The sequence below is a fragment of the Haemorhous mexicanus genome, chromosome 8 (genome assembly GCF_027477595.1).
Source record: "Haemorhous mexicanus isolate bHaeMex1 chromosome 8, bHaeMex1.pri, whole genome shotgun sequence".
In the NCBI taxonomy this organism is placed as follows: Eukaryota; Metazoa; Chordata; class Aves; order Passeriformes; family Fringillidae; genus Haemorhous; species Haemorhous mexicanus.
In genome coordinates, this window is record NC_082348.1 from 12125229 (window position 1) to 12152165 (window position 26937).

At 40.0% G+C, this 26937-nt stretch overlaps 1 protein-coding gene across 2 annotated transcripts in view; it reads right to left on the bottom strand.

Annotated features, from left to right (window-relative positions):
* Positions 1-819: 819 nt before the first annotated feature.
* Positions 820-26937, bottom strand: part of RALB (RAS like proto-oncogene B) — a 47902-nt gene continuing 21784 nt past the window's right edge. For both annotated transcript variants that reach the window (XM_059852765.1, XM_059852764.1), the window contains exons 2-5: positions 11579-11735; positions 10257-10465; positions 7350-7527; positions 820-5245 (exon numbers count right to left, since the gene is read on the bottom strand). In XM_059852765.1, coding sequence (XP_059708748.1) covers positions 5126-5245; positions 7350-7527; positions 10257-10465; positions 11579-11692 — 621 coding nt within the window. In that variant the 5' untranslated portion in view covers positions 11693-11735 and the 3' untranslated portion in view covers positions 820-5125. The remainder of the gene's footprint in view (positions 5246-7349; positions 7528-10256; positions 10466-11578; positions 11736-26937) is intronic.

The following is a 26937-nucleotide window of genomic DNA, read 5'->3' on the forward strand; positions in this document are numbered from 1 at the left end:
TAGCAGTGTAACACAACTATGCTCAGAACCCTCTCCTGCCTCCTACACGACACTTTCCATGCTACCCTTTCTCTGCCACAGAGAATTTTAAAAGTTACTTCACTGGGAGGGAGAGCAACATAAACCACCGTAGCAATCAGAAACACAGGGCAAACACCAGGCAAGCACCATGTAAACAAGATTATGTAAATTGCTGTAGTCTTTGGCCAGAAGTCATCAGCTAAAGAATGTTCCACTTTCAACTTATACAGCAGCAGTGAGAGAAACTGCCTGAAAGTTTACTTTGAATCCCATTGTTCTGCCACTCCAAATTAAGTGGCGTTAGAGAGCAGTGAGTCTGTCCTGAGCCATCCTGCCTCAGAAGCATCCCAGCTTCTCTGCTGCAGTTCATTCACCACAAACACACACAGAGAATGGAGTGTGGCACATTCAAAAGACTAAGGACTACCTTTCCACACAGTGTTGCTTATTCTGTTATTCAAAGGCACAAGACTGTCAGAGGAAAAAACAAAGCAACTCCGTCGTTCATATAGCTGATACAAGCTGTCTGATCCAATTAAGTTCTGGAAAATCAACTGTGAATGAACCAAACTACTATGTCAATTAAGTCCTGGAAAAACATGCATACATTTCCAGAAAGCCAATGATGAGTGTCTCAGTCACCTCTTCCTCCCCTCCCACAGTCTGTAATATAATCTTGTTACGTATTTGATAGAAAGGTTACCAACACTGAAAATCAGTGGCTGGCTCATTCAAGAATTTGGGGATTAGGTATGCTTTTAGAATGCTGTAAAAATTAATAACAAACAAATATGAAGCTCATTTTTTCTTTTTATTATCAATAGTAAGACAAATCAGTTGTATTAGCATGATAATGAAAAGTGACCAGTTTTACAGACATTAAAAATGTTTGTGCAAGTTAGAGACAAAGCTCTGAAGCTATGTAAGAAAAAAAAATAAGAATTTACATTGTATAGTATAGCATACATAGTTTAGAGGCAGTTTCATTAAGTCTTGCAACCACAATCACTTCCTCTACACTAAGCTTCTCACTTGGTGTTAGAGATAACACCTTCCCCTCCCAAGAGGACCACCTGCCATTTCCATGAAGTGTGGAGATTACAGTGAAAATCATAGCTTTTTTATTTGTTCCTTTTCCCTCCTTCTCCCAACTATAAAGTCAACAGGAGGTGAACACTGCAACATATGCTAACAGCAATTAAGGAAAGCTTCTGTCTACATAAGCTCTGAGCTGAACTGATAACAGTATCCTCTTTTTGAGCAAGAATTGATAGACCTGTCAGGCCTAAGAACGGGGTTAATGCTTTGAAAAGCTTTAAAAAAAGATCTGCGTGAGCATTTAGTTAGATGCATATCCCCCCTACATACCTCTTACTGCATTCCAGATTGTAGTTTTGTACCTTGAACCTGAAGTATTCTTGAGCATTATACTTAAGCCAGATAGGACTCAACAGGAATTTCAGATGGTTATCAACATCTTGCTGAAGTTTAATGCCCAGTAAATATAGGCATACATCTTTCTCCTCATAAAGCCAAGCGTTCCCCTAGAAATTGCAGCAGAGGTGTATCAGTCTGTATAAGAACACACAGGGCACAAGTCACTGAAAACACACTTCATGCTGCATCTGTACTCCCACCTGGAGAGATGCTCCTCTACAAGAGTCAAGTCTGCCTTTGCAGTCCTGGAGTCCTGTATTTTTTTCATAAAATGACTTAGCCCTTGTTATAACAGGGGCTTGTTTGCTCTGCTCAAAGCAGAAGGAAAACTGGAGCACTTGAAGCTAAGCTACATAAGGAAGATTGCACGTAGCAGTAAACAGTTCCCTGACTTCATGTTAAGTCATTGCGCAAGAATAATACTTGAATGCTTAAGTGCAAGTGCATAGTCAAGTCTTGCATGACCTCCAGCTGCAAATATCCAGTTACCTGCCTACAGCCATGCTCCAGAATGATTTAAGAGCACATTATACCAACAAAGAAAAGCCGTGGTTTTTAATTACCCAGCATGCAAAGGCTGATAGAATACATCAGCTTCAATCCAGCCTTCAGTCTCCTCAGCTACACAGCAGGGGAGCAGGCAGCCACAAATACCCTGCTGCCAAAGTCATCCCTTATTTGATGTACCTGACCTCCAGTTACTCAAAGCTCCATTCACACTGCTCACAGGATGCTGTGCCATGTTATATTCACTCCACTCAACCCACCTGATGGTGATATCCATTGATGTCCAGTGAAGCACACCTGGAAGCCATTCAAGATTCCCCAGATCATATTGCCCCTATTCAGAAGGGCATATTCAGGCACTTCCACCATGAGGTGGAGACAGCAGGATTTCAGTCCAGGGGATCAGCTTTACTGCCTTTCTGGTACAAGTCAGAAAGCTTGCTGCCCACTGTTCCAAAGTAGGCAAGGTAGCTGCTTTGTTTTAGTGTGTTTTCAGCTGTAACTGGCAAGTTAAACTGAGTTTGTCGCAAGTACAGAAGAGGAAAATTGAAAAGCTGCTTTATTTAGTCTCCAGGCCTAGTCTTCCTGGAGCAGGTGACAAGAACAGAACACTGAAGACATGCAACACGAAGCCATGAAACAGCAAGCACCTTCTTCCAAGTAAGTCCACCTCAGTGGCATAGCCTTATCAGTTGGAGAAAAAACTAACCTGAGTGAAAACAGCACATGGACTGTAAGAACACCAGTGAGAGACTCGCTGTTCTGAGAAGAAATTCATCTGTCCTATCAAATACTGTCAGGTACTTAAGACTATAGAGATCAAAGGTCAAGGCATGCAAGTCTGTTGAGCCAACATAGCTGAGCTGCTAATTGTGAGCTTTGCTGAATTCATTATTCATACAGCAAGGTCAGTTTATTCAATTTTGTTATACACATTTTACAACCTGCCTCGGAGGGGCTTGACCTAAGCTTGTAAAGTGAACTCAACTGCTGTTTATCCTTTGGGTTAATTAAGGACTTAAAGGTTAAGTCTCAACTACAACCAAACCTGAGTCCTCTAGAAGAGGACATTCATTTGCTGTATGGACAACATACAGTCAGAAATGGACTTTTATCCATGGAAGCTCAATAGGAAACTTTGTTAGATGTGTTACAGCTCCCAGTGTCTTATTCAGTGCTTAGGCTTTAGACACAGGTGACACAGCTCAAGTGACAAGTTCTGCAAGCCAGCAGGCTTCCAGCTTCTGCTTCAAAACACTATTGGGCATTACAAAGCCAACTTCCCAATTAATTATACTGTTCACAGAGAAGCATTTCCAGAGCTGGTTAACCTTTCTTTCTGCCCATACAAGATGAGAGCAACAAAGAAGGAATTTAATTTGACAAGAATGAAGATTACAGCACCTTTTATTTAGTACAGTTTCCCCAGTCCAATGAGTTGCCTGACAAGATGAACTAGTTATGGAAGACAATGAGTTTGTGATAAGTCCCTGTGAAACCTCAGGTCAACAGAGGTTCTGATATAGACCACATCTTACTTTTTTCAATGTTCAGAGACAGAATGCACAAAAGCAATCTAGTACACATGAAAAAATATTTTTCAACCTCAAATTACAACACTAAGTACTGAACAGTATTCCCTACTCCATCTCAGGAAGAAACACCATTAGTTAATTTAGTGCTGGAGTGAGCTTCATTGAACAACCTTTCACCAAGCAACTGTGCTTTAAGCATCCAGGTACCAGCAAGATACAGTTACTCTTCAAGTTTCTCTACTCCATGGAGGCAGAAGATAGCCATAATTCATTGAGAAACTCCTCAACCAAAAGAGAGTTCTTTTCTACAGTGACAGAAGTGATTTTTGGCAACTGCACTTCATTTAAACTGCATCAGAAAGTTCATTTCATTCAGTTGACAACAGAACCTGCTAAGTACTGACTTTTCCACTTGTAGACTGTTTTTGTTGAACATGACCACCACTGCATAACTGACAGCAAAACTCACCATGTGCTAGGTTGCTGTGCATCAGAAACAGTACATATAAAATTAACAGTGAGTAACAGATGTGGCAACTGCTTAACTTCATTTGCTTTTTGACACCATACAGCTCACTAGCCAGCTAATCACTGAGAGGTAAAATATATGCCTCACCTATTCCAGGTCATGATTGTGTGATGGGACCCACCCTTATTCAGCATTTTCATCTACAGCAAGACAGGAGACAGATGCAGATGTTTTCACTTTCCAACATTATCATCACAAGTGTTCCAATATAAACATAACTGATTAAATCAACACCTATTTCCACTATTCCAGTACAAGGGAAGGGAAGGATGACAGATGTAGAGTGTAATTGAGTCAAGACAATACATGGAAGAAACCCAGGACAGCATTTCAGGGAGATGGTGATAATACTATTCCTTTTGAAGAAAGGCTTACAGTCATTTTCTCACCCCATACCACTAATTTAAGGATGAGAAGACAGACCCCAACAGGGAATGCATCTAGCGTGTATTTAAATATCAATTTTTGCATTTCCTAAATAAGTCTGAATTGAGTCCATAGGCTTGATTCATGAATGCTGTATTGACTAAACAGGACACAGAAGAAAGTTTGCTTTGAGTTGACTCTCAACTGTCAGTTGCTATTTCTTACATGGAGCATGGGGAGGAAGTCAGCAGATTTCAGTGTAAGAAATATCAGTGACAGCTAAGATAAGATGGAGACTCAAACCCTTTACTAGGTGTCATCTAGCCTTTCTGCATTTTGCACCATCAAGGAGGGCAGCAACAGCGGGAAAAAATGTTTGAACCTGAACAGCTGTGCTGGTTAAGGCCAATAGAGGTTCAAGAGAAACACACAGAAACATTAGAAGGAAGTTAATACAAAAGTACATTGTGTAACCAAGCAGAAGGATTGTAGTTCTGAAACTATTCCTAGTTTTGAAAGTTGGAAGATGGAGCCCATTTCAGTTTAAGGAGGCAAAGGTTTTGTTGGATACTGGAAATGGTTGCAAAGTTGTTTTCACATTTTCAAGGTGTGATATGCAAAGCAAAAGATAAGGGAGTCAATACAGACTTCCTTTCATGAATCCAGCCCTATATCCTTAGTGGTATTTTATCCGTGCCACCTGTAGATAGATATTTACAGTTCCAAAGCATCACAGTAAGCAACATCTTTCTTTAAAGCTTTTCTTGTTCTTGCCACTTTTCTTGCCATTCTTGTCTTTGTTTTCTGACATTTTCTTTGCTCTTATTTCTCTCATTAAATCAAAGAATACCTAAGAGGGAAAAATAAAGAAAGATTAAACAATATCAGCTACCAGAAAGCAGATAAAAACTACTGTATTCAGCAGCAAATAAAGATGTAGAACCACACTGTACTCAACACAGCAGAAGTAATTCTAGACAAAGATTCCTGTGACAAACTCAACATCAATCATGTAGTGTGTCAAGCAGTGACAAAAAATTGCACAATCTTACCTGGCTATCAAAAAATTCAAGAGCCCTGTTTTAAGGGATTTTTATTAAATACGATTCTTGCACAAAAGCAGCATTCAAAGCTCATGAGAACATTTGTCTGTGCCTAACAAACATTTCCACTGCTATTAACTATGAAAAGCACTGAGTCCAATCTTTTCCATGCAGTTACTATTCTGCTTGGTCTATAACTACAAAGGTGCAGAATTCAAGTGACAAGGCACAGAAAATTCTCAAAACTATGTTCTAAGAAAAATTCAGAGAAAGTCATGCTTCCTTTCATGTCTCTTTAATTTTTTTGTCCAAAACTTAGGCAATTTCACCCCTGTATTCCTGATGTCTAGGTACATACTGCTTAAGAGGCAAGAGCTGTTTTGCTGTACAGTCATTGGGTATTTATTTTTAGGATTATTTAAAAATAATTTATTTTTTAAAATTATTTTTATGATTACAGAATAAGAGTTAAGCATCACTCTGTAGAACTAAAGTGCGTGTTTTTCCAAACAGGGAACTCTCAAGCCTTTGATACTTGGAAACAAGACCATGCTACTGATCCAAGTAGATTAGTTTGTAATTCAAAACCCTCTTAAGTTTTTATTTTATTCTGCCACAGCACTAACACACAATCACCACAAAGAGAAATATCTTGTTGTACAACACACCTAACAGTGCTTATACAGAGGACAACCGGTATGTCATATGAGCTAGCCAGTGAAGACCCATAACAGCAAATCTAGATCACCATGCTAGTACCCTCCAGACACACAGCTCCACTGCTGTTAATCCCAGCTGATCAGAAAACTAGTCCAAATATAAAATAGGCTGGCCATTCGTTAGTAATATGAGATGCTTATAGGAAAAAGCAAGTCTAAATATTCATGTTTCACTACATCACCCAGTTAATGCAACTGACAGTGACATCACCAAACTGAAATTATGCTACATTCTTTAAATGAAGATGTGTCAATTCAGGAGTTTCATATACTGCAGTTTTAATGAGAGGAGGAGTTCCTGCCAGTAACTTGTGCACCAACATTTCCACTAGTGAACTAATATAGAAGAACAGGAAGCTGTCTAGAAGAGTACATCTAGCTCCAAGTGTTGTTTAACCAAAGAGAAAACTGCTTAAAATTTGTTATCTTTGAACAGTTGCATATTAGTAAGACATATTTGGAGCCCTTAGGGTGCAAACAGTAATTTCATATAATCTTCTGTGAACTGGTGAAGTAAAAAGGCACCCTGTTCTTCAAGAACTCCTTACTACAAACAAAGTTAAGGGGATGACTGAAATTGATCTGTCCTCTATACAGGACAAACACTCTGTAGTCATAATTCATTTCTCTTCTAGAATATCCCACCACCACTTTTTATGCAAGAAAACATCAGCAGAATAACATGAGAATAACTGTCCTATACCACCAAGGACAAGTCAAAACAGGACAGGGACACAGCAAAAAGTTCTCCTCACAATTCAAAGTGGTCTTGGCAGAAAACAAGAATAAAATTTTTAAGATTAACCACATTACATGTAGCTTTATAGGGAAGGGGGAACAGTTTCTAATTGTCCATAGCTTGTTACTTATTGGTGTTATAAGAAGGACATACCCTACAAACAAAATAACATACTTAGGGAATCCTTAGAACCATTCACCCAAAGAACTATTGAAAAACTATTGGTTCACATACAAACAGTTAAGACAATAGCATTAACTTGTTCCAGATCTCAGGTTCCCTGAAGCTAGGTATATGCCTAAGTGCACGTGTTCCAGTTAGTTCATTGTTTTTTGGGTTTTTTTTAATAAACTAGGCTTTCAGAAACCAAACTGTGGACTTGCTTTTGTCCCAGCAAGAGTCAGTACTGAATGAATAGTGATGATCTAATTGAGTAGATGTCATTTCTCTTACCTTATCTACATTCGCCCGAGTTTTGGCAGAGGTTTCTACATACTGCACCCCCCATTCTTCTGCCTTACTTCGAGCCTCTTCTACAGGCACTTGTCTGCGCTCCTCCAGGTCAGATTTGTTTCCCACTACCAGTAAAGGGATTTTATCCTCTTCAGCCTTCACACGCAGGATCTGTTCCCTAAGGCATGAGGTATTCAAAATAAAAATATCTGTGTTAGTAGTAGCAACAAAACTCCCACACTTAAGTGGAGTGGATCAAGTGGTCTGCACATTATTAGTGCTTACAACTGGGTATTTCCCAACAGTTGGACACACACTTTATTCCAAGATTAGCATAGTACTGCTATGGGCTTTACACTACTGAAAGCCTCACACTTCCAGGAAGGCAGTTTTACCATTTAGTTAGTGAGTAATTAGGCTCTAGGAAAGAAGACTATGGCAGAAGAGCAACTGGCAGCAGGAGTTCACATTTGAATGAGGAAAAGAGTACAAGTGCCATGTTTGCCAAGTTCCACCTTGGCATTCAGTCACCATCTTTAATTCACAGTCTGCATCACATCTCTATATAGGTCTGGGCAATATCAAGTCTTTGCCAAGGCAGTAGGTTGCAGTCAGCCCAGTAGCTGGCAGACATCGTTCCTAATGGCCATCTAAACTTTACCCAAAGGAGAGAGTTACTGCACAATTCTGAACTAAAATGCTTGCAACCTTCCTCCTTCACAGACTCCAGGAAGATATTCAACTGCCAGCATTAACCTGTCATGCTAAGAGGATGTACTGCTGTCCAGGAAAGGAGATGGAGTGATGTTGCATACCGGTCTCAGTCTGTTCTTTACTAGGGTAAAACACAAGCTGAAACCAGACTGACACATGCTGCCGTCCATCTAGGATGCTGGAAGAACTCTACCACTCTAAACTACTTTTAAATAGTTATGAAGAAGAGCTAAACGAGGCGTGAGGACAGTGCTACACCCTCTCATCTCACCGAGTTACCACACTACTTCAGATGCCTGCATTTTCCATCTACAAAATAACAATGTATGGAGTATACATGAGACTCTAAAATAGCATTAACACTGAAGCAGACAATCTGCTGTTGCATTTAACTGCATCTTCACACATTTTCAGATTAAAGAGGCACTGAAAGCAAACACTGAATGCACAGCATCAGCAGGAGAGCTAGGGTTTAAAGACAAGCCTATCGTTTGTTCAATATTCAACTTTTTCATAGTGTTCAGATTCTGGAACCTTTTGATCTGCAGTAAATAATACCACTCTGCAGTTCAGCCTGGGATGCTGGTGACTAATACTACCCATTCCACACTCCTTCCTGGACCAAGGAGCTAGTTCATGCATGTGAGCCTAAATATTCCATTTAACTAACTTCACTATTTGTTTTACTGCTGAACCATTGAAAAGTCGGAGATTCTGCATCACAAAGCTCTTAGGCCCTTCTTGCCCATCTCCAGGGCTAGCAACGCTTTTTCATTGTTTTGCTGTGCTGGAATCTTGAACTGACACACCATTAACCTAGTTACAGAAGTCTGACAAAAAAACCAAACTGCCAAGATAAATACTGCTACTCTCTTTCATTCAAAGCCTTAAACTTTGGGTTTAACATTATATTTCGTTTAGGCACATAAGCCAAACCCAATTGCTTCCACTTGTCTAATTTTCTTTGTGTTCTTTGAGTGTTACCTGACTTTTTCCTCCATCTTACATTAGGAAGAGTCCTAGCATTCCGTTTTGCAGTCCTGTAACAGTTGAACTGTTGGCTCCTTTCGGAGCTCCAGTTAGAGCAAACTGAGCTCTGCTTGTGTGTCCCGTGACTATCAGCCTTCTGAAGCAGAACAAAATCACGGAAGTATTACATGAGGAAGGACCAGTATTTTTATACCTCATGAAAGATTTTGTGGTCATCCAGTACTGTTGAAAGAGTATGATATGTTAAGTTCTGGAGTGCAAGGGGAGTTGGCCTTAGCTTTAAGAAAAACCTAGAAATAAGTGTCCTCAGCTACAGCACTTCCATTACCAGTTCACATCTGTTAACCTTGTACCACTGAAGCAAAGGGAACATAAAGCAGACCGATAAAGAGCATTTATTCTGACAAGCATAAGGAACTCCTAAACTTTCCCTATGCTTTGGGAAGTTTTCCTTCAAGTTATATAGCTATTCCAGGCAATCTCTAGTTTACCTTCTACTGAGGCAACAGGTATTATCAAAAAGAGTTAGAACACTTGCCCTGAAGAATGTGGCTACATGGATTTTAAAACCAGAAGTGGTTTAAATCCTTTTATTTATCCCCCACACTACATAAGCAGTTTCTGTGGTCAATCTGGTGCCAATTTTTACATCAGAACTGCTAATCCCAAGAAGAAAAATGGAAGTGCTTACTATTACTCTGCGTCTTTCTAGGAATATGTCTGCCTACAATAGCAAAGCTTGGCTGCCAACCCTTGTTTGGCACCAATCCATACCTGAGAGTGGAGGCTAATCCTTCCCTTCCTTAGAGCACCTGCTTCTAGCAGTAAGCAATACTGTGTCTGAAACCTGGCCAAAAGACAGACTTGATTCCAGAAGTACTGTTCTAAGATAATTAAACTTCACATCCATGAAGACTGAAAATTGGCTGGAATATGCCTGTTTTAAGAGTCCAAGAATCTGTTACTTGCCTGAAGTTGCTGCTGGCATAGTGTACTTTTAAGTTGCAGGCAAAAAGATGGCTAAAGCCAGAGGCTGAATACTGTGGTTTAGGTTATCAGTTACTGAGAGCAAAATGGTCAGGTGTCACTTTTACTGATCAAATGGTAACAGACAAAGAATAAAGAGCTGTAGCTTTTAGGCAGAGTTGTCAGAGCAACACAGGAACTGGGTAACTTCCCCTGCCTAGAAGAGAAACTACTCACCGAAATTCTGCTGTTGCTGTGAAGGATTCGTGCTCTGTTATTGAAAAGACAAGGAGAAACCCTTCCCCACTGCGGAAATAGTTATCTCTGATAGCTGCATAATCCTCCTGTCCTGCTGTGTCCAGAATATCTATCTGAACTTCTTCACCATCCAGAACTACTTTCTTTCTGTAGCTGTCAGCCTTGGTAGGTTCATAGTCTTCTACAAACTGACAAGAAAGGGATCAGTGTTTAGAATTACTGTCAAACAGTCTCGGTATTTGTCTATCTTCCTTCTTTCACTTCCGTGACATTTAAATTCCCCAAAACCTTCTCATAATTCAGTCACAGCCACTAAGTTCCACCACTCATTTTTTTAGTATTACTATTAAAAGCAAGTTATTTAAGCCCTTAATACATCAAAGAGCCAATTTGCCTAGTCAAGTTTTGCTACACAAAACACTGTCAGCAACCTCAGTACAATTTAAGAACAGAGTTGCAGTATAAGTTAAGCAATGTGCTGGCATTATCTACATCTCCTGCTTTAAGGAAATGCATTTGAATATACTTCGGGAACAGGTATTTTAACAGGTGTAGATGAGAGCATCCAGCTGCTGAACATCAAAGTCTGTTCCATAATCACACAGGCACATACTTTAGTCCATTCAGTATTGATCAAATCCACAAAGCCACTGCCCATTCAACTTAGTGCAACAGCACACATCCAGCAGAGAAGTAGAGAGGTAAAGAGCCTCTCAGCCTCAGAACACAGCAATTAAGCCCAATTAAGCTGGCTGGTTTTCATGAATGACTACATCACCTGTTCAGATACTTACACCATGACAGTATATGTGGACAACCCATAGATAAATACTAACTTTTGAACTACAGGATCATGTATTCCTTCACAAACTAGTGTGGGCTGCCTAATCTAGATTCTTGTATACCAGTATGGAAGAATGCATGCTATGAACATGCCTACTTCATCACCTAAGCTCCTACTTCATCAGAATGAGCTAGAAGGTTTACTTCTGACTTCAGCCTTAACTGACCTAAATTACAAAATTAAAGTTCAACTCCAAGTAGTAACAGCTTCTGTACACAAGCACGCATACATTATGCATGACTTCTGAAGACAGTTCTTTCACAAATAAGGATCAATTTTGTCACCTTTAGCCAGAGATGTTCCCAGAGGACACATCTCCCAGCTTTTTACATCCTGCTCCTGCCAGTTGGGTCATCAGGTCTTTTCTCATCACATTTAGTTCCCCCGTCCCACAAAAAAAAAGCTTAGCAAGCCATATGAATTTGTGCTTTAGAGAAGCTGAGCCAAAGTTACTTACCTCATCATACATAAACTGAAGTGTGAGGGCAGATTTACCCACACCTCCACTGCCAACCATAATTACTTTATGGAGGGCCAAGGAACTCTGGTTCTTGCTCTTGCTGGCAGCCATTGTCCTGCTTGCCACAGATGAAGTGCCAGGCAACCAATCAGATCTGTAGAGAGAAGCAGCACAGTCACCCATCCATGACACTGGTGACATCAGGGTAGCATGCAGGTAAAGTGTCTCACAAGTGCTGAAAGACCAGATTAAAACCCTGCCCTGCAAGCCTAAAGAATGGGCCACTCCAAAACACTGGCATGCAAATCATGCCTAAAGTATGAGTAGGACAAGGTATTAAAACAAATGCCTTCTATTTGTGACAACAGTATGATGAATAGAAGTGCCAAAGGTTTCTAACAAGCTACTCTTAATTTGTAAACCCAGCCTACAAGACTAGTGTCTAGAGCAGATTCTAAAGAAGAACCCACTCTTTCTCAAAATATATGAAATTAAGTGTTTTATTGTTCTTGTTATAAGGCATTACACCTTTCTAAAACATAGCTATATCAACATTAAAGAAATATCTTAGATCTGCTCATAGGCAGAAAACTGGCTTTTGATCTTCTCCCTACGTAGGCTAAGAAAACAGAAGAGATACACAGTAAATTGGCAGGAACAAGTTGCAAAAGCTTCTAGCAGAAAGTCTCATGACATGGCATTACCATTTATTTTACACTCTTCCTCCTTTTGATGTTGCAAATGTAATTTGCTTAGAAAAAAAAATCCTGTTTTACTGAAAAAAAAAACCAAAAAAAACCCAAACCTCAGTTCGTACTCTTCTCCTAATGTTGCTAAGCCACAAAGGAGGAGTTAGCTTCAATAAACAAGCCCTAGCTAACAAGCCTCTGTTTGCGTGTTATGCGAGCCTAGTAATTAAATACTGGAGTCTCCTTAAAAATAATACTGCCTCTTTTTTTGGTTGGTTGGGTGTTTTTAAGAGTAGCTGGACACAGTAGTTGTACCAGAAGCAAAAGCAGCAGCTGCCATGCTGATTAGCACAGAGCAGCATCTCTAAGGACAGCACACTGAAGATAAAAGCAGAAATAAGTGAAACAAAGATGTGTCACCAGTCAGGATTCCCACACAGAATATTAACCCCAAATATGAGTATTTCAGACACATGATGTGTATACGGTAGAGGGCAGGACAGAGATTCTTGTGTCCTTGGAGCACCACAAAGGACCCCAGCTGTTCATATCCTGGCAGAGAGCTGTAAGGAGACCAGCAGACCATTCAGAAAACACTGCTACAGGAAGTGGCTATACCAGCCTTGATTTATAACAGCACACTTTATTCCAGAAGCATAGAAGCAATGGACCTTCCAGGAGTCTCAAATTTACCTGGACACAATTACTCTAGAAAAACACTGCACATCATCAAGTGCTATTGTAAGGAAACACAAGGCCAACAGTAGACATTACTGAGTAGTATATTGGAAAAGGCTTCAGGACAACCAGCTGGCCTAAACAAAATTAACAAAAGACTAAGTGATTATCAGCCTACATACATGCCATAGGATTATTTAGCTTGGAAGGGGACCTTTGGATACTGTCCAGTCCAAACCTCTCCCTGAAAGCAGTTTGCTCCAAGCAATCCAGTTTATGTGCCCTGTGTTCTGAGAGTGACAATCATCACCAGTCTGGACAACTGCCCTTAGAGTACACTGAAAGTGACTATTTTTTTCCCCTTGTCATGACTTGATGTTCAGAAAAGCAACAAATCAAACTAAGTTCTCATTGACTCATGCACACAAGAACAAACACGCCAACAATCAAGAAGTGCCCTCAGGACAGCATTTTCAAACATCTAAGCAGCAGTATTTTTCCATGCAGAGTTTTTTTACTCACACCTGTTTGCTACATACATTTAGTACAGCAATGCAAATTAATCATCTTGAAGTGCTCATTCTGGGATAAACACTGGTAAGTGAAGACAGATATTTTCCTCTGGTAATCTTCTCTATTATGTTATACATCAGCTCCCTTATCCAGAACACTCCTTAGTACAGAAATGGGGCATAACAATTCCTACTTCTCCATAGGTTCTCCCTGTACAGCACAAACATATATTTCTTGGGGACAGTGAATTCAGCCATTGCCACAGAGATTGATTTTTAACTCTTAAGTCACCAGAGAGGCAAGAGAAGAAGAGAACATTTCCCTGCCAAAGGAATGTGAAAAAACACAACAGGTAGCATTTGAACTCCAGAAGTAGTTGCTTTGCCTATTGTCCACATGGTCTACAGATGGTAAACCAGAATTCAGCTTGCTTGGACATAAACACCCAAGAAACAAGACCTACAGACTGGCCACACAATGAGATAGTTCAGGGACTTTTAAGGGTTCTAGAAATAACACAGCCCTCTTAAATTGTAGAGAATGCTGTTTTGTCCTAGTTCAAGAGTAGTCTGGCTTTCAGAGTAATAGATCAGCTGCTTTCTGGAGTGTGACCCTTAGCTACTTTTCATATAATTGTGACTGGTTCTAACCTGTGAGTATTCTCTTATCAGACATCCTAACATTGTTGTAACTGTTGTATTATCTAATACAAGGTTTTCAAATTAGACATGTTTCTGGCATCACAAACTTAGGAATATGTAATAGGCAGCAGCACTAAGTCCACTGTGCTATGCAACAGCAATAAAAACATAATTTACTAATAGCCAAGGGAAAAGACTTCTCTTCCTGTCAATACAAATACCACATCTGTACATGATCATGGTAAATGAATAGTTATATTTTAGGAAAAATACCAACAAGCTTGAGTTCATCATAAAGTTAAGTGGAGAGAATATTTAAATCTTTCCTTCTCTGTTCCACCCCTACAATGGCTTGTAGAAACTGCAAGGTCAGCCTTACACTATTACCTGATTCATAATCAAAGTATAATATTAAACCAAACCCACCCACTAACATAAAAATTTACAGTTTGATTGCATCTAAAGCTCTTCATGGCCAAGGCACTTGATCTTCCCTGCAGAGCTGTTCCAAGTGCCACTCCAATACTTCAGAGGATCAAGACCAGGGACCCTGTGAATGTAGCAGTATGCTTACAACACAGACCTTGTGCAGTGTGCACTAGTGAGGTCCCAGAAGCTGCACACAAAGCAGCTCCTCTTTGGTGGCATCAGAGGGAGCATGGTCCACTCCAGCCCAGAATAGCTGGGCAGTCAGGAGGCAAGAACAGAGGACAAGGCAAGGCTGAAGGATTGTGACACAGGATTAACACAGTCAGTATCAGTGCAGAAGTACCAGTGCTTACAGAACAGGCTGACAGCACATCACTGCTTCAGAAAGGGGCATGGTGAGATTATAATAGGAATATTCTAATGAAACAACAAGAGAAGGCATTGTAGCCAACTGTTTGTTTATTTTTATCACCACTTCTGCAGCCCAAGAAACAGTTTACACAACATGGTTCAAAGCTCAGATCTAACAGTTCCTTGAGGTTAAAAAAAGTAAAAAAAAACCCAAAATCTATTAACACAAGTGGAAGCTCTCTCCTCTGTTATCTCTGAGTAGGCAAGGATGAGTTTTCTTCCTGTTTTGTACATTAGACATCCTTGAGGCAGTAAAGACACTGATATTAACTCATCTGTTCGCAGAAAAACAAGTCTTGGGAAATCCAACCACTTCTCAAAAAAAGGAGCAGTGTCTAGAAGAACCTGTGACAACTGCAGTTGCTTTAAAACACTACTCAAATCCCTTCAGTTTAAGGAGCACAGATTTAAGGCAAAGGGTCTTATTGCATATGCTGAAGAGCACACTCTGAGTAGGTGTCCAGACAAAACACCTAGTGCTGTGGTAAGATGCCTCCTCTACCCTACTACTCTTTACTTGTTGTTTGGGCACAGTTTACTTTCCAGCAAGATTCACCCTCATCTGCCAGGACAAGAAGCAATCCATTGGGCAGTCAGTCAATCTGTTTAATTTCCATCTGTCACTTTACCCTCAGGTTTAATGACACCATGTTGAACTTCATATGCTAAGTGTCATAAGCTGTAAAAAAATAAAAAACCCACACCACAAAAAAGGCCCCAACCAACCAAAAAAACCCACCACACCCCAAACCTTCTGAAAGTTTATTCAGGAGTGAGGAAGGGGAGGTGGCTCCTTCTGGTTACCATTCACCCTGCTTTGAAACAAACTGCTAGACAGATGCCATGTCTAGCATGGCATAAACTTAACAAACAAAGAATAAACTTTTTCTAGCAGTCTTTCTTCTTCACGAAAATAAAAGTAATTACCTGTTTCATCTGTTTTCAAAGATAAGGATTAAGCCACTGACTTGTTAACACTGCATTTATTGTATAATAGGTAACACACAGCCTTATGCACAATAGGAACTCTGTGATGCTGGTGAAAGATGCTCTTCAGATCAAGGAAGGAAGGTTACACCAGCCACAGGCTGCCCACACGAAGCACAGAATCTACAATTCACACCACAGAAGTTATTAATCAGTAACTGTTTTGATTTAGACTTCTGAAGATCTCTGCTTGGCCACAGGGCAAATCAAACCACGCCACCTTCAATCAAGATATCTCACCCTAAATGCATCAGCTATTTCAGTCTTCCCTCATCTGTTTAGATTACAATTCCTGCAGGTTAACTAAAGCCCCATGCACAATGTTGTGTCATTCTTGGCTGGTCCCTTGAAACTGAGCACTTCAAGGCAATTGTTTATAAACACCTGCTTTTTCTGCACCCCCTCCTCAACCTAAACAGTAAAACTGCTCAGAATGCAGTTTACAAACAGGACTGGTTTACCTAATACCAAGATTCAAAGACTGTGACTGAGTAAATACATGTATTTCAAACCAGACCACACTTTCACATCCCTGTTTATTTCATGTGCATTAAGATGACCACAGATGCAGAACACTTAAAGGAAAACACTCTTGTCACTTCACAAGAAAGAAACGTTGCTACAGTTCATCCAAGTATGTGAGAAAAAAAAAAAGAAGCTTCACTAAGTCTACCTGTTTTCCAATAAATATTCTGCTGCTGTAATAAAAGAATCTGAGACCCTCCAAAGGCTTTAATTGGAATTGCTGCTAGTTCTTCCATTCAGTTTGAGATTTAAAACTGAAATAAAGCTCTAAGCTCAAAATTGCTGAGATCAGCCCTTGTTTTCTTGCTGTGCAGCTGATATCTTTGGACATTTCTTTTCATTGCTATCCTGCCACTGAAAGCAGCCATTCTTTGGATTTTAAAACAGGATTCTAGAAACCCTTAGCCCAATAGCTTGACAGAGAAGCTTTGTTAAACCCTTCAGATACCTACTTTTAAAGGAAAATCTGGGTATTCAACCTATTATAAAGACCTAAATATGATGTCATCAAAAACCAGCACAGAAGGAACAATGTTTTGCAACGGCATTTTAGTGATCCTCATTTATCAGAATATGAAATAGAGGCTTTGAATTGTTTGGTTCTGTGATATGCCCATAAGAATGCAGTCACAGAAATTCCCTGGATGACAAAACTAATTAACAATCTCACTGAGCTATGAACTGTAAGAGCTCCTCAGCCATTCTGAGGTTACCCAGAAAATATTTAAGTACTGAAATTCCATTAGCTTTCAATGGACTGTAAATGCTCCAACTGGTAATTCAACTAAAAAAAACCCATTTGAGATTAAGTGGCATATTTAATGCCACTGAAAATTTTAGGATATGCAGGCTGAAAAATTACAAATGCTACTCTGTCCTCTTTTGCTGTGCTTATATCTTAGCTCTTGGCATATATCCAGTTAATGGCTTCCAAGCTAAACAGAGATCATGATGTGTTTGATAGAAATTCCTGCCTGGGATATCCTCATATCCTTCCCCAGGTATTGCTGGATGTTTCTACCTTCTCAGTTGTGCTTATATATTTTTCTGAGCCATGTTTAATTGGATCAAAGAATTCATTATGTTTGAGATGACTCCCAGAGCACACTGGGGTAGTTTTGCAGTCCCCATTTATATTACCCCATGCTGCCATCACCATCCCCTGTACCTTAGTCCTCTCTTTCTTGCCCCTGGCTGTTCCAGCCCATCTCCTCCTGCAGCAGAGCCATTCAGCACAGCCCACTGAGCCTGCCAGTCACATCTGCAAGGCCACACACACCTCAGTGCTGATGTGAAGGGAGTTTGTACAGCTAAGGCCAAAGAATGTTTAGCAGCCAAGCAGTTACTTATATTGCTGCAGAAACAGGGCAGTGCCCTGACCCTGATCACTATTCACTCCTCAGAAAAGGGGCAGCCACCACTCTGCTGCAGTAGCCAGGCTGAGCACTGGAGTGAAACCCAAATCTCAGATTTGCTTTTGGTAATCAGGTATTTTCTCTCCCTAACATCTACTAGTAGACTTGCACTTGCCACAATAAGAGCACTGGAAAGGAAACACAGAACAGATTTTTAAAACTTAATACTTTATAATATCAGGATGAAAAGTAAGAATTTAAAGCAAGGAACTACTTTACTCTGTACTCATGAAGGGATCTAACCTCTTTATATAGGCTGGATTCTTATTCAAAGCGGCAACAACTATATCCCTAAATGCCATGGGGAAAAAATCAGAATAAATACATTTACTTGATACATTGAAAGTTACATTACACCAGTTTCAGACAATTATTATTATTTACTAATCCTGCCTAAATCCCCCAGAATTGAGTGTACACTTACAGATATTGGCTGTCACAAATATGCTCTGGCAGGAGCTACATAAACACTGCTAACAGACACATGAAGCAAGACCAGGACTAACAAATTCACTTTGTTACAGCAGTTAAAGGTTAAACCAGAACCTGAAGCCAGGTCATTACCGTTCTCCATCTTCTACAAGGCTAGGGAAATGACAAGCACAGATTGAAGAACCATTTCAATTCAGAATTGTTTTTCATCAAAATGATGAGACTGGAGTATTAGCATCCATAATAAGAAAGACTGCAGACTGTGAGATGAATTTGTACTGCAGGAGAGTCCCTAAGAGTTGCTCATCTGGAAAATATCACAGGGAGTATAAAACCAGTATTTTTAATATAGTTGTGATCAGGAGCCCTCTCTGCATGCCTGAAGAGGACACAGATCTCACACTAAAATATTCCAACAGTATCAAAAGCATCAAACATCCATCTACTGGATACCAGCCAATTAGGATTAAGAATCCCTACTAGTGACCCTGGTCTCCATACTGGCTTACTTTTCACTGTTCCACACACTTGCATGCAAAGCCATCTACAGCTCTTCACTTAGGCTAAAAAAGTTTAATAAGACCAAGTGATTTTGAGAAGAGTGGACTTAGTATACAAAATATTTTTTGGCACCTACAGTTATTATGTAGAACAGGAAGAACAAGAGTCACCCAGGTGCACTGCTCCTTTAACTGATCATTGTCCTTGCAACCTACAAAGTCTAGCATGCTGCTCTTTCCAACAGGTTATAGCTAGACTTGGATAATTCCATCTTTTAAGGCTCTGTTTAGATCTCTGTTTAGACCACCACAACAGTGATCCATTTTAAATACAAAATAGCTGTATATACTCACATTTCCCACAATCCCCTCCATCCTTGCCAAGCACAGCTTAACTCTTACACGTTTTCAGAGATGCATCCATGCAGCTTGGAAAGCAAATCTGACAGCATTTAACTTACATTTACTTACCAGATGAAATTCTTAAATATATACCCTATCACATCATTCAGTACAGGACCATTCTAGATTACTCATTACAAATAGACAGATATTTCCTTACACATCAGCAGTAATCTCAAGCCAATAACCTTGCTAAGAATAATCTTGATGTCTAAGAAAAACTGGAACTAAATCCTGTCCAAGTCTGTGGCAAGGTTGCAAGCTTCAAAGATTTAGTCACAGGAAAGAATCAGTCTGATCCATTGCTCAGAAGAGCAGCACTTTAAAGCAACCCTTAAAAAGTGAGATCTTATGCTGAAGTTAAAGATAAGCAAACATATATCCCTGTTCCTAAGGAGCTTAAATATCTGAATTTCTTTGTTCAGAATTTCTTTGTTTCAGGGATTTTTTGTTGTTGTTGTTTGCTTAGTTTTGACTGACCATTTATTTTTAGAATTCCACAGAGTGAAAGAAAAACAGCCAAGTAACTTGTTTCTGAGCAGAGCTCAGAGAAGAAAAAGGACTTCCCTCCAACAGTGCTTTTAAGGCACTGGAGCACATCCTCCCTCCCCCCCTCCCAAAAAATTCACATACATCTATATATAAGTAAATAAGGTTTCAGTGTCATGCTTTAAAGTGAATGCTCTTAACAGCCAGGTATCAACAGTATCAAGAGACTGTCATTGCATGCAGGCAGTACAGTTATAATAACTGCCTCACTGTTGCACAGATAGCATGCAAGCATAATAGTTACATAGAGTTTTATGGTAAAATAAGTAAAAAAACACTCTCCACATTATTTTCCATATTACTCAGTACAGAGCAACTAGTAGGGCATATGTAGAACCAGATAGAATATACTTTTTTCTCAGCAAGACAGTGTTACCTGGAGTCAAAGTCATAAGACAGTAGTTCCATTACAGCTAAAACTATTTCTGTACGGAGATATCTAGCCAGACCTCTCCAAGTACTTTCAGAAAGCCTCAAAGTCTAATATTAACACCCAGAAGACACATTGAAGACAGACTACAGCAGAGAGGGATCCACCATGTTGCTCTTACCCTGCAAGATCTTGCTAGAAAACCTGACAGAATTCTTCTACAAGCACAAAGACTGAGTTAATACCAATAATCAGTATTACTATGCTAAGAGTTTGTCACTGTGGTGATAACAGTCTAGTTGCCTAATTACTTAGGGTGAATTATGACAGCACTGTTCATACTAGTTAATTTGGCTCATACCAGAAAAGTGACACTCAGGCAACAGACTTGCTCAACAGCCTCACTCCCACTGACTCACAAAGTGTATTTCAACTGTACTTCCTTTGGAAGCTCACCCATGCAGAAACATGTCCATCTTTGATACACAGCATACACAAAGTCCACCAAACCACTAAGAGACAGAGGTGACAAGCTTCAGATAGTTAATCTCATACCAATTTTTAACTGGATCTCCAAGAGTCTAACAAATGCAACAGCCAAGTCAAACATGTCAGATCACACAATCAGTGTCTTAAGTGGCACTCTAGAGCTCAAAATAATCAAAATCATACCTCAGTACAAGGTTATAACAGGGCTTCAGTTAGTTCAGTGAAAAAGCTGCAGCTATATAATCCACAAGAAAGTTATCAGTACCACTGATTTCACAAACTCCAACAAATGTCCATTCAACCGAGAAGTGTGCTACAGAGTTGCAGGAGCTCTCACTACTGTTAACCAGTCCTGGGGCTGTCAGATCCAGCCCACTGGTCTCACAAACACAGCACCAGACACTGCAGACAGGCCAGAAGCTGCTACTGTTGCTTCCCAAAAGGATCTATCTCACTAGATCATGCTTTCCTACTGAACTGGATGTCTGGGATAAGTCACAAGTCCAAACATTACTCAGGTAATACCTGCAGAAGCAAGTGTCTCTGCCCATACAATTACATTCCTTGCTCACAAACCGAAGTTAATATCTCATGCTCACATCTCCATTTGGGGAAATGCAAGCCACTGTTGAGACCACATTTGATGAAGATAGGCAAGTAATAATCCCCCATCCTGAGCTCACTCTTAACCACAGAATCCCAGATCCCTAGGAGCACTCAAGGATCACCTTCCTATAGACTATGAAGGTACTTCCACTATTTTAAGAACTTCACTGACTTCACTGCAGGGTTAACAAATGTATACAGTGAGTCACTAAGCTCCCTCAATCAGGCAACATCACACAAGAGTCAAGCACTGAACCTTTCCCTCCATCTTTCAATCAATGGTTTTACATCACACAAAACAACAATAGTGACATTTAGTACCCATAATTCAGCTGCTCTGTTATGCCACCTTTAAATAGATTTCCTTACTCCAGTTTCCCCAATGAGTTAGAGAAGACCATACCAAGGTATTCTGCACATGCAGGAAGCTGCCTTTCTACTGGACTAAGAGCAAATGTTTCCAATTACAGGGAGTTTTTCAGACTACTGTATTCATATACTTTACATCAAAGCCAAAAGCAGTATTTCTATCTTCAAATGGGAACTGCATTATGACACCAGTACAGGGGTCTTATGCAATTTCAGCAGCCCTATAGTTAAGAAGACTAAAAAGCTGTGGAGAGCTTTACTTATGGGAGAAGTGCTATCGTTGGTCTCCTCATAGAGTGCTGTGCCTACCACTATAAAAACATTCACAGCCAAATGTGTGCTCTTCAACACAGCCTCCAGAGTGCTGTAGAATTAAGAGTGGCACAACATAACATACTTGGTAACTCTGGGTTTGGGTGGCAGACTGTTAACTCAGAACCACTTGACTTCAACACAGAGAACTAGGACACATTCAGCTCAGGACACTTCCCTTTATGACCTAGCAAATGACAGGTCACATGAACATACAGAACTAGTGCAGAATATAAACTGTGCATTTATTCTTGTGTGCTCCTGGAGACATTTCCTATCTCCGCAGAGAATAACCAGAATTAAAAAAAAATACTATTCTGATACACAGCCAGCTCATCTCAGAGCTCGTGCCTTTCCTGGGAAATCAGCACAACAGGGTGCTTCCATACACTAATGCATGCAGCACAGGGAGTGAGCTGGAGATGTTGGAGGTCTGTGTGTAGCCGCAGGGGTTAGAACCTCACTGGGACCACAGAGATGAGCTGGGATAGCTCTCATGGCCACAGTGCCATGAGATGGCTACAGGCTCTTTAGGACAGACTGGCAAGGCAGGAGAGTTGTCTTTCCCATCAGAAAAGCTGAAGTGCACAAAGTTCTGCCTAGAGATGATAATGAGCCAGCTTATGGGTCAGGAGTAGCAGTCAGCTGGAGCACTGGACTAGGCAGTCTCCAAAGTATCTTCCAGCCTCAGCAACTTTAAGTCAAGTCTGTTCCCAGCAATGCAGTTGCTACAAATCTTACCTGTGGGAAGGCCCATTTTTCATCTTGCACAAGTAGTACAGAAGAGCTAGAAAACTTAAAGCAAATCATCATGACTAACACTTTATTAAAAATTTTATCTAATACTATAAAGATGCACAGTATCAGACCAACTGGTCTGCCTAATAATTTTTTAAATTAGTTTCCTTCCATTAAAACTTCAGAACAGATTCAACCAATAAAGCCTACTTTGAATTTAGTTTGCCTTATAAGACAAACTTTAAATTTCCAACGCCTGCAGAATTGTTTAAAAAATTGATTCTTAAACGGTGTTTTAAAACATGATAAAGTGCAAAGAAAGATTGGAATGTGTGCTTTAAACTGGTGCTGTCTTTTGAAATACCATTTCTTGAAATTTCTTGGCTATTCTATTTTATGACATGGCAGATAAAAGCAGAAAGCTGCCATAAAAGTCAGTCAGTGAGACTTCTTGGTGAGTACACTAATGAGAATTCCTTACCTACCCAAAATGAGATCTCACAGTAAGCCAAGAACACTAAATAGCAGAAGAGTACCATCATGGAGAGGAGTTTCTTACTGCAGAAGCAGTTTAGTGGAAAGGATGTATCACAGATCACTACATACTTTAGAATTAATTCATTTTAATCAGGGAGCAGCTTCCTCAGTTAGCAAAACCACCTCTTTTCTGGAAAGCTGGGGCAACGGGCATGCAACTTGATCTAAAAATCTAAAACTACTTCACTTGTTAAATGTCTGCTTTAGACTGGTACCCAAGACAGCATGTTCTGAAGCAGGGTAGCCCTAACCTTATAAAACACCTAAAACAGCTGCCTTAAAAAAAAAAAAAAAAAAAAAAAAAAAAAAAAAAAAAAAGCACCTCTTTAGTGCTTTAGTGTGTGTTCTGCGGAATGAAGTCCAGGATTCAGGTAGACTATTCCTACAAATAATCTTTTAAAGTGCTTTGTCATGTGAAGTATAAACCTGTAATATAGTACTCTATAATCTTGTCTATAAAGTGGGATTCTTTCCTCTGTTAAACCTGTGATTCAAGCCACCAGCTTGGAAAAAAAAAAAATGTCATCAATACTAAATCCAAGCTGGAAGCATTCTTTAATATATCCATCTACCATGCCCAAAATAAGGGTAAAGTCTAGGTCTCCAGTACTCTTCTGAAAAATAATCTTTTACTACAGGTAAAAATATATATAGAAAGAGCTAGAAACCAGAGAAATCACAGCATCTGCTCATCTGCTTAATTCAGCATGTTTTCAGCTTTCCAGTTCTATGCTTTGCCTTCAGATTAGTTTTGACACATTGCAAATTTAAGAACATATTAAAAACTCCAGTTTCGCTGCATTATTAGTGGCCTAAAACATTTCACACTAATCACTCCAACTGACAGCAACACTAATTCACAAAGTAACGGCTGACAGGATTAAGTCTTTAACAAATGCTTATAATCCCAGAACTGATTTTTTCGGTCTTCGATTTGTGATCCAGCAAAGATTCCTAGTCAGGACTGCAATTCCATTAAGTCTCATATTCGTGTAATCAACCATTATTCCTTTGTCAACAGCTTCAGCAAGGAGGGCTATGGGCTCAAGGCTCCACAGAAAACAGTTGAAGTTCTAAGCAAGCACTTGGTTACCATAAAGAATCAAGCAGCTACTTACACATAAGCCTAAATAACATTCTCACATTACAAGACTCCATGACTTTCATTTTGACAGGTCTTGAAAAACACATTTGCACATCTCAAGCACGAGAGACAAAACAGATCCTCTAATATTACTATTAAAGCAGTATTTGGGAGAACATGAAGGGAAAAAGCATGAATTTTACATACTTATCTTGCTTAAATGACAAGACAACTTGATATTTCTGGGGCAGGCATGGAGGAAGTTGGTTAGTTCTGTTTAATGAGCTAAAAGAGCTACCAACAAAATGATTGCTTCATAGCAGCTATTAGCAAGGACTTTAAAAATACATGTTCTGAACCTATTATCAAGAAGCAAGCATCAACTGTTTCATACAACAAAAGCCACAAAACTGACTATTACCACTAGGAGAGTGAAACAACCAAGACAGTTTGATGACCTTGCTGCTCCAAGCAATAGCAGGCAACAAGCAATGGAATCTTATCACCACTGCTTGACAGTGATGCAGAACAGTTAGCAGAGACGTGGGGCTCAAAGGTGGCTGAAGAGAGAAAACCTAAAAACCGGAGGTTTTTATCAGTAGGATAGTATTTCCAACTCAAGACAGAATGAGTTTGAGAATATAAATTGCTATATTACCTGGCTGATAATTAGGATCAGCACATCTCCTAAGTGAGCCATGCAAAGTCACTTGAAGTCAGGCATCCAGGGAATGAAAAGCATCAAGCACCTACATTTCTCTACTTCTGTGGCCTCCCCAGCCACTGCCTTTCACTCAAACCCCTGGACACCACTACTGCCATCCCAAATTGCTTGCTACAGCAACAGGCACAAGACACCTACTGATAGATACCACTGTGCATTTGCACTCCCATGGGTGCTTAGTGCCTGCACAGCTGTCATGAGAAACAGGCTCCCTCACTACCCCTGCTAAGAGAGGCTATTAATTCACATGAATCTGTTGTGTAATAGAAAGCAATTCATTTAATCAGTCACATGGAGCTTGAATGTAGTTACTAGGAAATGACTGAGTTACTGTGCAATTATCCACTGCAAGGAAAGTGAACAGGTTTACAGGACAAGAACAAACTATGAACCAGATTCCCAAACCATGATGCTAGAGCTTGTTCCACTGTTTCATGTGGCCATTTCTGCTCCATTCATAGGACAATTTTGTTCCATGTGAAGCTTGAACCCCAACACTTCCTAAAGAAGCAAGTAATTTTATCCAGCATTTGGTCAAACAACAGTGGGTGCAAAATCAATTAAGCAGCTGAAAAAAACTTTGAGTCCAAATGAGGCATTAGATCTCAAACTATAAACCATCCAGGATTTCAGTGTACACTTCCAAGTGGTCCAGGCAGTGTCCCATCATTACTGACTTGATCAGATCAAAATGCCTCAACTGCTCTTCTACCCAGATTTCCAGTACCACTGCACTGACAATTAGAGACAAGTTTGAGAGCTTTTAAGGGTGGCCAAGAAAGGATATTGTCTGGTCAAATTAAGCTTTCAGTTAGGAGCTTTTGTAAAGCATTCCACCTAAATCTTTAGACAAGAAATTCCTTGGCAGTATATACATAACACTATAGCAAAAATAGGTCAGTTTCACTTTCAGGCATACAAAACAGAATCAAGTTGGCTTACTCCAAAAGAAGTGAAAATAAACAATTTACTCCTAAAATTCTAACACAGGAAACTTGTTTACAGGACTAGTCTGAATGCTATTTTATTCTCAAATGAAGTATTTAATAGAGGAAAGAAATGCAAAATATTCACCACAGTAAGTTGGTATCATCTGATCAAAAGCAAAAATCCAAGTAGTTAAAATTATTCTAGCAAGTCTGCTATGCATGAATAAGTGCAAAGATGCTATTGTCAAGGAAGATTGAGCTGTTACTATTAAATTCTCTGTAATAAAATAATTTTCAGGCTTCAAGCAAATCACTTCCAAGAACCACAAGTCTGGTTCTGATTTGTTAGTTCCTACTCTCACGTTAACAACTTTAACTGGGGGGTTGGAGGGGGAGGGTTGGGGCATGGAGTATTTAAGACATTAAGAAAAAAAGACAGCTTTTCTTGAAAATTATATACCTCTCAGGATGAGGACAGGCACCTCGCTGTCCCTCAGAAGAAAAACAAGGATCTTGGAACCAGAGAAGTAATGTTAGAACAGTTTAAAAAAAGCAAAACCTAAAACTGCTCAGACTGCAGACTTCAGCTTTGACAATGGCAAGGCTGCTCCTTGTGCAGGTGCAGTCTCCTTGCTCCCTTCCACCATGAAAATAGCCGGGCATAGTCAAGGCTAAGTCTCCTGCTCTCAGAACAGAATCGATTCAACAGGGGTCCAGCAGAATGAACGAGTTAGGCCACCACCAGCTGGTCAGGAAACATGATTGGGCTGCTTCGTCTCACCTGCCTCCCTGCCCTTCTCCAGGTAAGGTCACACTCAGGCACCACCCTTCTCTTCCTACAAGATCTACACCGGTAAGGCTGCAGGGAGGATAAAGACGGGCAGAGAAAGAACATACCCAGATAAAACAACACTCCCCAGGAACTTCTGGCTCAGCTGAGACCACCAGCATCCCAAGCCCTCTGTTTATCTCCCGCAGACGAAACGTTATCATTTATCCGACGGCACCAAGAGCAGGCAGGGCAGCC